Below are 16,793 nucleotides of genomic sequence, written 5' to 3'. Positions count from 1 at the left end.
ACAATGGGAGATTTGTTATAAGAGAAGAGATAACATTGCATTACTTACAGATAATCCAGGAGAGAGAAATATTGTCCAACACGACTCGGTCAACAGAACATGTGTCGGGGGTGGCGGGTAATGGTTGTGATCATAGTGGTCCTCCATACAAAATTTAAAGAGAATATACCAAAATTATTAATCATTTTTTGGACCATTAGCTCTGCAGTCAGACCAGGACCTGTAACTTGTGAACACGGCATGTCCAGGGACATACTGTAGTACCAGTTGTCACTGATCACTGATAATTTTAAGGCCAAGGACACCTTTAAGGCTATGGATACCTTTAAACTGATAATTTTTTATTGATTTGTTTCCTGTTTTCAAATTAAAGTAACTTTCTAGCCTTCATTAAACATGTCCTACTATTTAGCTGTTACCCAAAGAGAGGTAAGTCCAATATTGACAGACCTTCTGCTCTCTTAGTGTTAGAGATAACAGGAGGGGACGGATTGTACACCAGGTCAGATAATAAGTTGGGGGAGAGAAACCCAGGAGGACAGCTCACATAGACTGAAGAAAGAGAAGAGAGCAGATACAATATTGTTTACAATATTTAGAAATAAAGTATCCCAGTACCATTGTTCCAGCTACCATCCATCAGCAAGGTGTCATGTGGTTGTGAATAATCCTTATTCTAAGATGAAGAATTTACTGTAAGGGATTCTTTTTTTTTTTTTTTTTTGCTGGAGTACCCTTTTAAGGCATAACCATATAAGGGCTATGTTCACACAACGTTTTTTTCAGCTTCGTTTAAAATAACTAAGATAAAAAAATGACATCATTTAGCTGTCTAGTTTGGGGCTACTAATTGACCTTTGGGTGTGGCTTAATTGAAAAGTCCATTGAACTTAATAGCAAAAACAGAAAAAGAACGGTGAAAAAAGAAAAACTGTGTGTGAACAACAAAGTCCACTGTTTGCAAAAGACGTCTGAAAAGAATGATCATGTTCATTATTTTGACGTCCGCAGTAAAAACGTCTGCTATTAAATACATAGTGTGCATTGGACGTCCGTCTTTCCATTGAGTTGAATGCATTGACATTGCAGTCAGTTAAATCGCGGTAACAATGGACCTTATTTTAAATTGCAAAAGCGGCCGCCTTTTCTTTATTTTTGACGCTGTGTGAACATAGCCAAATGAAGCTCCCCACAGCCTCTAGCTAATGGCTGTTTCACGCATCCCAGCGCTTCATCAAGGCACCTGAGTGCTGATGGTTATTATCTCTCTTCACTTATTCTAGCTATATAATAAATGTTACATTTTAAGAACTTTTTTTCCATTGTTCTGGGAACCTTATACCATCACTGACATATACAGAAAGATATTTAAAGAACATTTAAAGTTATATAACTTGTAATGTGTTTTATTACCCTTCTTCCCCCCCCCCCCCCCCCCCCCGGAAGTTCCTTCTAGATTGGCGCTGGCTAACTAAGCCTATTACATGGCTGGCTGGCTGGCTGGCTGACTGGCTAGATAGATAGATAGATAGATAGATAGATAGATAGATAGATAGATAGATAGATAGATAGGTAGGTAGGTAGGTAGGTAGATAGATAGATAGATAGATAGATAGATAGATAGATAGATAGATAGATAGATAGGTAGATAGATAGATAGATAGATAGATAGATAGATAGATAGATAGATAGATATTGTTAGCGATGTCTGTGCAGTCCTTGCCTTGAGTGTAAAATAATAAACTTTATACTTACCTGTCCACGCTCCCCCAGTGCTTCTGCCCACTCCCTGCAACTGCCACTGAAACTCCTCAGCCAGTCTTTAAAGCGACAGACCGCTCAGTCAATTATTGGCCGAGACACGATCAGCCAATCATTGTTTCATTGCCTGATCGTTGTCTTTATGTCTTTATTACATGGAGCTACAATCTGCTGTATCGGACTGATTCGGCAGATTATCGCTCCATATAATAGGGCCCTTAGATAGTGAACCAACCACTGATCCTGAAGAGTGAGATTCCTGTGTGTGGAATAGTGCAGGAAATTCTGGTATGGGATGTTCAGTTGTACAACAAATATCAGAAATATTCTGAGAATGGACATATTATGTATATAGATACATGTCAAAAGAATAAATAGATGTAAAGAATAATAATTGCAATTTTGTCACAGAGGGTAGTCAATATACATGTATGTGTGTGGGTGTCCGGCAGTTGTGATGGGTTCTTAGTCAGCTGATCACTATCACCCACCAGACCAGCTCCTTCTTGTACAATCCCAAGAACCCAGTTTACAGTTGAAGGTCGTAGCTTGGGGACAAGACTAAATACCAGAATGGTGGATTTCATCATCAAACATATAAACACATCCGCAAAGAATTGCACAATCATTTTCTGATCTGACCAATGAGGACCGGCCACACTATAGTCAATGGCTGAAAGGTGTATAAAGAGGCATCAGGGAACCATCACGAGAAGAAGCCGCCCAGCTCTATAGACAGAAGGACAGCTGAACGGTAGAGATGATCATACCCTTCTCATTATTGTGCATGTGTATATGTTTATGTTTGTTCTTAGTTTAGTCTATGGGGGGAGTATTGAATGTTTGAATGATCGCTATAAGGAAGCATAGAATTATTTACTGTGTGATGTAAGATTTTTGGATAAAGTTGTTGATTGGTTCTGAATCCTTATCATCCTTATTGGCTCTGAATCTTTATTGGTTCTGAATCCTTATTATCCCTATTGGTTCTGAATCCTTTTTATCCTTATTGGTTCTGAATCCTTATTATCCTTAGGCTAGGTTCACACTGCATTTTAAGCATCCGTTTAACGGATTCGTTTTTTTTAACGGTCAAAAAAGTAGTGTCAACAGTACTTTATTGTGCGTCAAAAAAAAGCATCTGTTTTGATCCGGGTTTTTTTTTATAACGGAAGTCAATGGAAAAATGGATCAAAAATGGATGCACACAAATGCATCCGTTTTTTGCAATCAGTTTTTTGCAAAAAACAGATCCGTTAAACAGATGCTGAAAACGCAGTGTGAACCTAGCCTTATTCTGAATCCTTCTTATCCCTATTGGTTCTGAATTCTTATTATTAGAGATGAGAGAACCTGGAGCATGCTCGAGTCCATCCGAACCCAAACGTTCGGCATTTGATTAGCGGTGGCTGCTGAAGTTGGATAAAGCCCTAAGGCTATGTGGAAAACATGGATATAGTCATTGGCTGTATCCATGTTTTCCAGACAACCTTAGAGCTGTATCCAACTTCAGCAGCCCCGGCTAATCAAATGCCGACTGCTCGGGTTCGGATGGACTCGAACCCGAACCCGGTTCGCTCATCTCTACTTATTATCCTTATTGGTTCTGAATCCTTCTTCTCCTCATTGGTTCTGAATCCTTCTTCTCCTTATTGGTTCTGAATCCTTCTTCTCCTTATTGGTTCTGAATCCTTCTTCTCCTTATTGGTTCTGAATCCTTCTTCTCCTTATTGGTTCTGAATCCTTCTTCTCCTTATTGGTTCTGAATCCTTCTTCTGCTTATTGGTTCTGAATCCTTCTTCTCCTTATTGGTTCTGAATCCTTCTTCTCATTATTGGTTCTGAATCCTTCTTCTCCTTATTGGTTCTGAATGCTTACTATGTAGATATAGCTCTGAGTATCCATGTGCATCAGCATATGAATACAAACATCTACAGTATAAGGTGGAGTAACACAGGTAAACGGAATCGTTTAGATTTGGAAGAGTTTGAGTGGGAAAGGGTTGACATGAGAGATGGATGACTTTAGAGAGGTGGGTGACTACTTGAAGGGGTACTCTAGAGAAAAAAAGTTTTAAATCAAATGGTATCAGAAAGTTATACAGATTTTTAGATTACTTCTATTTAAAAAGAACCTCAAAACTTCCAGTACTTATCAGCTTCTGCATGTCCTGCAGGAAGTGGCGTTTTCTTTCCAGTCTTATACAGTGCTTACTGCTGCCACCTCTGTCCATGTCAGGAACTGTCCAGAGCAGTAGCGAAGCCTCATAGAAAATCTTTCCTGCAGAGAGCACTGTGTCAGACTGGAAGGGATACACCACTCCCTGCAGGGTATACAGCAGCTGATAAGTACTGGAAGTCTCTTTTTTTATAGAAGTAATTTACAAATCTGTATAACTTTCTGACACCAGTTGATTTGAAAACACTTTTGTGTGAACATACCCTTAGGTCAGGTTCACACTATGTGCAAACAATGGCCATACTTCATAAGTACGGCCGTTGTTAGCACATAGTGTGAACGCAGCCTTATACAGCACACACACACACACACACACACTATATCTCTATATAGCTTTATACACACCAGACACACCTGATAGACCACTGCTTTTAGAGCAGAGTGGTGGTCTGTAACCTAGACAATGAGTTGTCAACAATGGGAGGAAAAGGGCAGCATCTCAGGAGAAGGAGTAAAATTTACAAAATGAATGTATTTGCAAAAGTATATAACTTGACGAGTCCCACAAGTGTAACTATATTAGGCAAAATGAGGATACTCCTTTAAGCTTTGTATAAACAGACATTCAGAGTATGCTTGCAGTCAGTGAATAGAAAAAAGTTGAAATGACACAGTTCCCCATATAATAAAAGACCAGAGTACATTGCACCCCCCTACAATGTTAGACCCAGTCAGCAGCTGTGTTATGGGGACCAGGACACTGCAGCAGTATATGGAGTTAGGAACTATTGAACTATCCATAATAGGCCTGATAAGTATAGATGATCGCAGCACATGGTGTTAGGAAATATTGAGGGGCTAGGAACCTACTGTATATGAGTAGTTCAGCATAACTCTGTTATCCAAAAGGGGGTTGTACCTGAATTTATATGGTAGATCAATAAGCTCAATAGTGTAAATTACCCGATTGATGTGTCCTGAGAGCAGCGATCGCCGCAGTTTGCAAACCATGAAAGGGTTATCTGATTAGATAAAATATATGTTGAATCCTGGAGACTCACAATTCATTTCATACATGTCTTTACCTTTTCTTTCTCCTTCCCTCAATTCTGAGTCTACTGTTTTCTGCTAAAGACATAGAAAACTGTATCTGAGCGGTACAGTCCATCACTGCACTCACCCCTCCTCTGAGACGGCCGATGTAAAAAAGTCAGATTGACCTTATCAGTGTTAGGGCTGAGGCGGTGCCCCATGCTCCAGGCCGCCGCCGCACCCACTCTCCTCTGTTCTCTTCGTCCTGCGGACACCGGTGCCCGTGTGGCCAGGTCCGGCGCCGCTTGCCTTACCACTTTACAGTGCTGCTGTCCCGGCTGTCACAGATTTAAAGCTACCGTGCATCCCTAATTGGTAAGTGCACCAATTACCTGCCCTATAAATTAAGCACCTGGCCTGACATTCCCTGTTGGAGCGAGCTTGTGCATGCTTCCCATTAGCATGCTGTCCCAGCTCGCCCGTGGTTCCTACCCGTGATTGCTGGTTCCTACTCGTGATATCCCTATTCCAGCTGTGAGACCTGCTGTTTTATTGCCTGCCTACCAAGTCTCCAGCTGCACCTCGCCCACTGCTGCAGGCAAGCCAAGCCTGGGGTAGCAACCTGGGGGTTGCCTGCCACAGCAAGTCCATCCCACCTTGCGTTGAGCACTGCTGAAGACCAGTTGCCCCTTATACTTCGTTCCCAGGTACCGCTTACACCATTGCTAGCAGCGGTACAGTGGATCCACGACTCCAGCCATTACAACAAGCATTACAGAGAATCTACAAAGTTGCAGATACAGCCTGCCAGGGACTTACATCAGCTGTCTCAGAAGGGAAGGGGGAGGAGGGGGAAACAGAGAAAAGCTCACATACAGGATTTTTGTGTCTTTACCAGAAAGCAGCAGCTCAGAACTGGGGGAAGGAGACTGAATAGATAATAACAAGTATGGAAGAAATTGTTAGTCTCCAAGAGGGGGGGGGATGATGCAACATATATTTTACCTAACCGGATAACCCCTTTACCATGATATCCATTATCACTTGCAAATGTGTGTCAATCCTATGATTCCCATAATCCTATAACTTTGTCTTCTTGCTGTTGCAAATGTAATGTGGAGGAGTGTAGATTATAGATTACCCGCTATTAGTGATGAGCGAATAGTGAAATATTCGAATATTCGATATTCGTACGAATATCTCCCGAATATTCAATCCCATTAAAGTCTATGGGAACAAGTATTCGATTATTGAAAAACATCTACTCAACCACATTTGAACGCTTATCGAATATGTATCGAATATTCGGCGAACTATTCGATAATATTCGATAGATCAAATACCTTACGATTCGATCGAACAGTATTCGCTCATCACTACCTGCTATATAGCTATCATTGCAGTTGTGGTAAAAAATAGCATAAAAGTAGCATAAACCACATACGGATAACCTGTTGCTGTATTATTGATCTCTATGAATTCCTCCTTAACAGGTGTCACTATTTTCCAGGTATTTTGAATAAATGTAGATAAGGAATGATAAATCGGTAGAGATAGATAGGATGGGTTAGAGTAATAACATAGATTAGGAGTACTCCGCAGGTCACAGGAAAACAAACAATAGTCACATTCCAGGGATATTTCTCTCCGCGCTCTTTATGGTGTGGCTGAACTTTGAATTGTCACTTTATAGTACAGTGCCAGCATATCCCTCACTACCTGTTCATGCTTACAGGGTGACGGAGTGACAGACGGAGAAGACATGACTAGTGGTAAGGTGAACTATCTCTTTATATTGAATAGAACTATGTTTTTGCTGCTTCTTCTTATAATGTGTCAGTCTACGCTATGACAGATATACTATATATGACATATTAATCCCTGTACGTTATTTATTCTGTGCAACAAGAAGTGACTCTGTTCCTTCAGAGAACATTAACCAATGTGTCCTCAGCTCTTCCACGGCATCGATGGTGACATCTGTTGATCACTGAATGTTGCATGCTATACACATTGTCTAACAATACAGTAGGTGCCTCTCATACCTGAAACAGTTTTGACCTATTGAGGCATGGACTCCACAAAACCTGCAAAAGTCTTTTCATAGTGCCATGGGCATAACTATAATTCCAGCATCCATAGCAGCTACTATGGGACCTAAATGTTGAATGGGCCCACTTAGGTATAAGAACAGGGTATCTTTTTGTAGAGAATAAAATTCTCTATTCTTTCTGCTATTTAGCACCTCTATATACAATAGGTTGTATGGCAGTATTCTTACCATTCGAGAGATTTTTTGGGCAAATAAAACTGGCATACTTACTGTACTGGCATACTTACCTCCCCTGCTCCCTCATCGTTGCCACTGTCAGATCTGTTCTCTCTCCTTCTGCTGATGTACTGTGCCAATCACAGTTCCTGCAGACACAGAGCATTAGCAGATGAAGGTAAAGGAGGACAGCAGCAGGGAGTAGAAGATTAAACAGCTAAAGGGGAGTAACAGAGGTAAGTATGCCATCTTTTCTTAGAGTGTTATATACTTGTCTGGAAAACCTCTTTAAGTATAGCTAATTTTGCTGCCATTTTAGATTCCTTTAATTTGCTGGTGTACACTACGCTTTACTATGTGGCCACAGTTAGCTTTTTCACTGGCACTACTGGTCCCAGGCGTTTGTGCTCAGTCAAGTTTGCAATCACATCTCATCAGTGCTGTAGGTGGTGCTCAGCTTAACACATAGGTCCATATAAGTATATACAAGGAGTTTACATACCGCGACACTTCACCTTAAAGGCTTCATCTTTATTGTATCCAAAAACACTTAACAGGATGTAGAGCAATGCACACTCCCTGACAACTGTTTTGCGCTATCAAGCGCTTTCTCAAGGCCTCGAGAAAACACTTCATAGCGCGAAACAGTTGGCAGGGAGTGTGCGTTCCTCTATGTCCTGTTATGTGTTTTTGGATACAATAAAGGTGAAGCTTTTAAGGTGAAGTGCCGCGGTATGTAAACTCCTTGTATTTACTTCACTATGTGGCCCTATGAATCCTAGTTATTCCCCCCCCCCCCCCTTACAGTGCTCTCTTCTGTCAGCAGTAGAACCAGCTTGAATCTTGGATCCTCAGATGCTCCACAGCTCTGTAAGAATAAACACTGACAACCTGATCCTAATTTGAAGATACAAAAATAAAAATATTCAACTTAAACCGTTAGAAAAAAATAGTGTAGTACCATGTTAGCCAGAAAAATCCATGTGGGGGTAAATACTTTTGATCATAGTATTTTAGTAGTGATACTTTTATTCTTGGCCAATATAGGAATCAGTCCTAAAATACTTTGATCAAAAGTATTTACCACCACATCAACTAAAACAGTATGAGAGACATTACGCTATATAGAATTTAATATGATAAATATCTCTTATATAACTCTTATGTTAAGGAAAACATTTTTTTACATAAGACAAGCTAAAGCCAGTGTCACCTTAAGAACGTTTACTCGTTGTGTTTCTTAGTACTGGTCCATTGAGATTCCATTATCTGCCTGAGAACAGGTTTTTCATCTGCCTCTGCATCAGACTGAGACTCTTAGCAATATCCGTTGTTCTCTGTAAATAAACATTTTACCTGTTTAGAATAATTCTTTTTAAGAAACAAAATAGTACATTCTGATAGACCCTCATCAAAATCTGGCCTATGTATATATATGTATATATATATATATATATATATATATATATATATATATATATATATATATATTTTTTTTTTATTATATATATATATATATATATATATATTTATTTATTTATTTATTTTTTAAGTAAAATTTTATTTTTGCTTCCATTTCAATAGTTTTTTTTTTTTTTTAATTTACAATGGAAGTCAATGGAAAAACGGATCCAAACGGATGACACACAATTGCAGCCGTTTTTTTCCATAAAACATATACGTTAAACTGATTGCAAAAACGCAGTATGAACCCAGCCTAACAGAACATTATTTAATTTAACTTCAGGAAAAGAAAAAAAAAATCCTCCCTGTCCCACGCATAGCCCCAATACCAGAGTCGATAAGGGAGAGAGAAAAAAACTAAAAACTAAACTAAAACTTAAAAAAAGGCTTAAATATATTTTTTTTATATCTTATCTAAGACTAAATTGCTACTTATAATAAGGGCTGCTTATATTGGACTTCAGCAGAATTGTATATAGGAGCCCAACTGAGACCTAATCCGCCCCAATCCGTAAAAAATAAAAGACATTGTGGACAAACACATACTCACCCAGCCCGGTGGGGGAAGGAGGATCGTACTATGAAGGCAGACCAAGCAAAGCCTGGCCCTGTAATAATCCTCATGTGCACCGAGCCTGTTGTCAGGCATCATGATATCATACCTGTCATGGAGTCACAAAAGCTCGCATTGTGTAGAGCAGAGTGTGAACACCCAAGTCTGTTTTTCTTGCGGATGATTACACCCGGCCACATTCTTAGTGTTCATTGGTAACACAGGAATTTAGACGTTTTTTTTCCTGGTAACACACATGCCTGTGAAAAGTATAACATTCATGTGACTTTTCAAGTTATAAACTTGATGCCAGTCTGCTCACACAACATTATATCATTAAATAGACAAATGGTTGCCATTAGCGCCCACATTAGCTTCACACCATACTATTGCGGACCTGAAGCTGTGTTGTCCTTGTTGACCACTTGCCCGTATTAAACCACCCCTCTGCCTCATCTCTGGCACCATTCTGACTCTTCTACCAGCCTTAGGTAAATAGAAGAGCCCGGCACTCACCTAATCAGTTTGCTTGTTTATTTAGGGTGCAACGTGTATAGGTTAACAGCAAGAATGTGTTTCGGCCAAACATGACCTTCATTGGCTAAGCTGCTGAAGGCCATGTTTGGCCAAAACCCATTCTTGCTGTAAACCTATGCATGTTCCACCTTGAATAAACAAGCAAACTCATTGGGTGAGTGCCGGCTCTTCTTTTTACCTACAGTATTGCTGGACCCATCCACCTCGTGCACCACCTACCTCTGAAGTTCCATCTTTCTACTTTACTGCCTGACCCCAAGGGTACCATACACCAGCGCTATATACTGTAGTCCACTGGGCCAGCACTGACCAAACTGGGACAACGCTTGTGAGTGAACTAGTATCCAGCTTCCCTATTCTAAAGTGGGATGAACAGTGAAGACCTAGAAGGTATGGTCCAAAGCGAAACCGGTGCAGCAGCACAGTGGGTCTACATCCATTGCCCATTACAAATGCTAGATTAAAATGGTTATCCAGTGCTACAAAAACATGGCCAATTTCTTCCAGAGACAACACGACTCTTGTCTCCAGTTCAGGTGCGGTTTGCAATTAAGCTTCATTCACTTCAATGAAACTAAGGGACAAACCCCACCCTAACTGGAGACAAGAGTGGTGCTGTCTGTGGAAGAAAGTGGCCATGTTTTTGTAGCGCTGGATAACCCCTTTAAGTCCTGACCTTCTAGCCTCTATGTAACACAGCTTAGTATCTCTCTCTATACAAGTGGCATCCAATGTCCATTCAGAGACTCCAGTCACAGTATTCATCTCTTTACATGGCCATCATAGGCCTCAGTGTTGCCTGTCACTCCAAACTGGGGGGGCATCACCTAAGACGTTCAGCCCTTTCTTATAGGGAAACTCTAACCTATGGGAAGCTGAGAATAAAGGTTATAATTTGTTTTCACCAAATCTTGCAAATTAACTTGAAAAAGTGATTGTTCTGGATTCTTCTTTTCAGTTCGCCAACAAGTCAAGTTATGTATCAAAGACAATAATAGAAATCACCATACAGATGTAATCACCGACAGGCGCCTTATAGTCAGACGTGGACAGGACTTCAAAATCTATCTGCAGAAGTCGATCAATGGTGATTTCCAGCTGAGCAAAGAAAGTATAACGTTTGTAATAGAAACAGGTAAGTCATTGAGTAAATTGTGAAGACTATCCTGTCACCAAGACAATGCTATCTCATCTACAGACATCATGTTATAGATCAGGAAGAACTAAGGAGATTGATATATATACTGTATATCATTACAGGGAAAAATTCAGTATAACTTAAAATTCTAGATTATTCTGTGTTAAGGAGTCCAGTGGGCTGTGTCACTATGGACTGGACTCCTTAGCATGGAACCATCAGAGATTTCAATTGGCCCCCAACACACCAATTTCCCTTCCCGGCCAAAAGGGACCTGCAAAGGTCTAGGACAAATGTTCTCTCTCAACCGAAGCCAAGAGAAGACCAGAAACACCTATGGATCACACATAGGCGCCAGCCTAATTGTTCTCCGTTCGCCATATCTAATCAAAGGTGATGCCGATTGCTTAGATACTATGTTTGTGGTGACAGGTTCCCGAAATCTAATCCAGTTTTTACTATGGTGTACTTGTCTAGTGGGGCAACCTTTCTATTTATGGAGACAGCTGGTGTACAGAATCTTATGGGCCAAAAAGTATGCAAATTAGCTGTCTACCTCCAATAGATGGCACTAGAGAGCTGGGTACAAGCTAACAATTTCCACCTTAACTAGACCAATCAATGTGAAAGAATATGGATCATTAGGAGACCTTAAATAAGGGCCCTTACTTTTTCAAATCTTGAAATTGTTTTCTCTTTCTTATCATTAAGTTTCTTACATATAAGAATTGTAGAGTAAAGGCCCTATTACACTAAATTGTTATCGACCGCATTTGGCCGATATTGGTCGTTATGGCCAATAATTGTCTGGTGTAATAGAAGACACTAATAAGCTGACATGAACAATGTCAAGTGATCGTTGCTGTTGATTGTCTTTCAATGTGTTGAAAGACAAGCGACCAGGATAGCAACGATCTGCTGCCATCACTCCGGGCAACAGGAGCGGCGGCAGCAGACAGCTGCTATCACCTATGGGCTGCCCGGATGATCTAGCGATCACCTGGGCAGCCCCCTTGCACCTCCTCGCAGCCCCCGCACCTCTCCCGGACCCCCCCGGGTCTCACCCCATCACTGCCAACGTGTGTAATAGCGCCGACAGTGAGCTGGGAACGAGGAGCAAATGAGCGCTGACAGCGCTCATTTGCTCCTTAACCCCTTAGTGACCGCCGATACGGCTTTTTACGGCGGTCACTAAGGGTCCTTATTCTGCTGCCATCAGCTTTTTACGGCGATGGCAGAGAATAAGGTTGCGGGCCCGGGATGGCCCCCACCCCATCCCCCCAGCTACCGGAGGTAGCTGAGGGGTTGGGGCAGTGTGTGGGGTCCGTCCCGGCGGGGGGAGATGAAATAAGTGTCCGCTCAGACTCCAGATCAGCACCCCCCTAGTAGGGAATCACTAACCCCCCTCCCCCGGCGGCCATCATTTCCAAGATGGCCACCGCCATCCCTGCGAACAAACGATGTTTGTTCGCATGGATGGAAAAGTTTAAATGAATGAAAGCCCCATGCTCTCCGCCACTGGAGGTAGCGGAGAGCATGGGGCAGTCATCCGGGACCCCCCTGTGGGGTCCCGGTACAAGCGATCAGCGGTATATACTATATACCTGTGGAAAGGAGAAATAGTCCAGCACTCACCAGATGTCGTCTTCAAAAGTTTATTGCACGGAAAACATAGCAGGGAGGGGAAGGTGGATCAGTGCAGGTGCAGGCGCATCACCTGGGATAGCTATTTCGGGACTCTTCCCTTCGTCTAGCCAGGCCGATACGTCATACCCGGGGAGGGTGCTTTATATACATAGTGAACACTAGTGGTCAATGGTGATATAAAAAGTGAACACTTAAGGAATAATCAGAAGTACAGATGTATGATAGCACTATAATAGTACTGCGATGTATATGTAACCAGGACATTATAGAAATACGCTAAGGTCATTACGCTCATTCAGGCCCCCCCGCCCCTGTGGCATTAAGATTGGATATCCATAGTGACTCCCTTTGTAGGAGGAACTGATGACGCTCAATCCCTTCTGGGGCTTGATTAACTCTTTCGAGTCCGAAAAAATATTGATGATACTTTCTCTACATCAGTATATAGGAAGCCCACGGCGTGTAATTCTCTATTACATTACATGAGCTCACACCCTACACACGTCCGTGAAGCCATCCCCTACGGGCAAATGGTCCGTCTACGCCGTGTGAATAGCACCAACAAAGAGCTAGAGGAAAGACTAGTTGCAAGAGCATACCCCAGATCACTCGTACAAACGGCGTATATACGAGCCCTCAGTCTTGATAGGAAACAACTCATCTATGACAATATAAAACATACAACACAATCCGTTTTTTCTTTTGCTTTCCAGAATTCCTTTTAGAATGAGGCGATTAAAAAAGCCATTAAGAAATACTGGCATCTACTACAGCAAGACCCAGACTTGGATACATACACACTTCAGCAACCAGTCATAACCTTCCGCAAAAATAGTACAATAGGGGACGCGCTTAGTACCACTAGTTGCAGCGACCCCACTAGTACATGGCTGACCAAAGCACCCATCACGGGAAATAAGCGGTGCGGTCAGTGCAATTATTGCAATAGAATGCTTACTGGTTCCTATATTAACTTAAATGGTATAGACTGCAGGGTTAGGGACCTAATTACCTGCAAAACGTCCTTCGTAGTGTATGCTATTGTCTGCACATGTAAACGCTTCTACGTCGGAAAGACGAAGAGACCCCTGTGGACGCGCTATAAAGAACACTGCTACTCGGTAAGATCCAAAAAAGGAGTCCCTAGACTTATCGAGCATTTTCACACTGTTCATGGCGGCGACACAGGGGCCCTCCGTTTTTTCGGACTCGAAAGAGTTAATCAAGCCCCAGAAGGGATTGAGCGTCATCAGTTCCTCCTACAAAGGGAGTCACTATGGATATCCAAGCTTAATGCCACAGGGGCGGGGGGCCTGAATGAGCGTAATGACCTTAGCGCATTTCTATAATGTCCTGGTTACATATACATCGCAGTACTATTATAGTGCTATCATACATCTGTACTTCTGATTATTTCTTAAGTGTTCACTTTTTATATCACCATTGACCACTAGTGTTCACTATGTATATAAAGCACCCTCTCCGCGTATGACGTATCGGCCTGGCTAGACGAAGGGAGGAGTCCCGAAATAGCTATCCCAGGTGATGCGCCTGCACCTGCACTGATCCACCTTCCCCTCCCTGCTATGTTTTCCGTGCAATAAACTTTTGAAGACGACATCTGGTGAGTGCTGGACTATTTCTCCTTTCCATATTTATCACTGCCTTTTCATGTCAGCATCCCAGCAGTCTTCGCTATAGTCTCTATTTGTGCCTCCGGTCAGTTGTATCGGGATTACTTGTATGCAGTGCGGGCTAGCTGTCTCTCCATTTTCACCATATACTATATACCGCTGATCGCTTGTACCATGTGCCGCCGGCACTTTTTATCCCGTCACCATAAATGATTGGTGACAGGGGATAAAAAGTGATGTCCCCCCACCCCCCAAGTCGCCCCCCACCCCCCCTGTCACCCCCGTCCCCCAGTCACCCCCCCCCCCTTCCCCATATACTCACCTGATCCTGGAGCTCCGTCCTCCTCGACGTCCTGGCTGGTTATGAAGTGCGCATGCGCTTAACAACCAGCCAACTCTGGAAAATTTAAAGTGACAGAGACCAATTTGGTCTCTGTCACTGAACTATGATTACTGTGATAGAAAATATCACAGTAATCATAGTAATACAGTGAAAATGAATGTGTAAAGTACAAAAAGTGACAAACATACAAAAAAATAAAACACACACTTTTTATTATAGTAATAATTGCAGTTTACTCCCAAATTACCCCTAACCCTACCCCAGATTACCCGTAACCACCGCACGTTGCCCATAACCACCGCACGTTGCCCGTAACCACCGCACGATGCCCGCAACCACCGCACGATGCCCGTAACCACCGCACGTTGCCCGTAACCACCGCACGTTGCCCGTAACCACCGCACGTTGCCCGTAACCACTGCACATTGCCCGTAACCACCCCAAATTGCCAGTGACCCCCTCCAGATTGCCCGTAACCACCCCAAATTACATTTACCAACCCCAGATTACCTATAGGCACTTCAGTTTAGCAGTAACAATCCCAGATTGTCTGTAACCCTTCCAGGTTGCACATAACCCCCCCAGGTTTCCCGTAATCACGCCAGATTACATGTAACCCCCCAGATTGCACGTAACCACTGCACGTTGCCTCTGACCACGCCACGATGCCTCTGACCACCGCACGTTGCCTCTGACCACCGCACATTGCCTCTGACCACTGCATGTTGCCTCTGACCACCGCACGTTGCCTCTGACCACGCCGCGTTGCCTCTGACCACCCCAAATTGCCAATGACCCCCTCCAGATTGCGGTGCCCATGCCAGATTACAGGTATCCACCCCAGATTGCCTATAAGAACTTCAGTTTATCTGTAACCACCCCACATTGCCCGTATCCACCCCAGATTGTCTGTAAACACTGCAGGTTGCCCGTAACCACCCCACGTTGCCCGTAACCACCCCAGATTGTCTGTAAGCACAGCAGGTTGCCCGTAACCAGCCCACGTTGCCTGTAACCACCCCACGTTGCCTCTGACCACCTCACGTTGCCTCTGACCACCTCACGTCGCCTCTGACCACGCCACGTCACCTCTGACCACCGCAGGTTGCCTCTGACCACCGCAGGTTTCCTCCGACCACCGCAGGTTTCCTCCGACCACCGCAGGTTGCCTCTGACCACTGCATGTTGCCTTTGACCACCCCAAATTGCCAATGACCCTCTCCAGATTGCGGTAACCATGCCAGATTACAGGTACCCACCCGGGATTACCTATAAGCACTTCAGTTTATCCGTAACCACCCCACGTTGCCCGTAACCACCCTAGATTTTCTGTAAGCACTGCAGGTTGCCCGTAACCACCCCAGGTTGCCGTAACCACAGCAGGTTGCCCGTGACCACCCCATGTTGTCTGTAACCACCCCAGATTACCTGTAACTACCTCAGGTTGCCCATAACCACCTCAGACTGCCCGTAACCACCCCACATTACCTGTAATCTAATTTTTTTAATTGTATTTTAGTAACTCCGCTATTCTAATAACCATTACTAGCGGCGGTTTTGCTCCAGCAAATTGGCGCTCCCTTCCTTCTGAGCCCTGCTGTGTGCCCATACAGTGGTTTATGCCCACATATGGGGTACCGTTTTACTCAGGAGAAGCTGAGTTACAGAGTTTGGGGTACGTTTTCTCTCCTGTTCCTCGTCAAATTGAGAAATTTCAAACTAAACCAACATATTATTGGAAAAATTCGAGTTTTTAATTTTTACTGGCAAATTTTGAATACTTTCCTCTAATACCTGTGGGGTAAAAATGGTCACCACACCCCAAAATGAATTCTCTGAGGGGTGTACTTCCCAAAATGGAGTGACTTATTGGGAAATTTCACTCTGCTGGCACTACAGGGGCGCTGCAAACGGACCTGGCGCTCAGAAACTTCTTCAGCAAAATCTGCATTGAAAAAGCTAATTGGCGCTCCTTCCCTTCTGAGCCCTCCTGTGTGCCCATGCAGTGGTTTATGCCCACATATGAGGTACCTTTTCACTCAGGAGAACCTGCGTTACAAATTTTGTGGTACTGTTTTTCTCTTGTTCCTCATAAAATTGAGAAATTTCAAACTAAAAGAACATAATATTGGAAAAAATTGAGTTTTTCATTTTTACTGTCTAATTTTGAATACTTTCCTCTAATACCTATGGGGTCAAAATGCTTACCACACCCCAAAATGAATTCTTTTAGGGGT

At 42.9% G+C, this 16,793-nt stretch overlaps 1 protein-coding gene across 2 annotated transcripts in view; it reads left to right on the top strand.

Moving 5' to 3' along the window:
• The first annotated feature begins 6,704 nt into the window (after positions 1-6,704).
• Positions 6,705-16,793, top strand: part of LOC138789507 (protein-glutamine gamma-glutamyltransferase 5-like) — a 42,395-nt gene continuing 32,306 nt past the window's right edge. For both annotated transcript variants that reach the window (XM_069968185.1, XM_069968184.1), the window contains exons 1-2: positions 6,705-6,743; positions 10,753-10,929. In XM_069968185.1, coding sequence (XP_069824286.1) covers positions 6,734-6,743; positions 10,753-10,929 — 187 coding nt within the window. In that variant the 5' untranslated portion in view covers positions 6,705-6,733. The remainder of the gene's footprint in view (positions 6,744-10,752; positions 10,930-16,793) is intronic.

This window comes from Dendropsophus ebraccatus, chromosome 4, assembly GCF_027789765.1.
Source record: "Dendropsophus ebraccatus isolate aDenEbr1 chromosome 4, aDenEbr1.pat, whole genome shotgun sequence".
Taxonomy (NCBI): domain Eukaryota; kingdom Metazoa; phylum Chordata; class Amphibia; order Anura; family Hylidae; genus Dendropsophus; species Dendropsophus ebraccatus.
The sequence above is the reverse complement of the archived record's forward strand: the minus strand, read 5'-3'. Positions and strand labels throughout refer to the sequence as shown.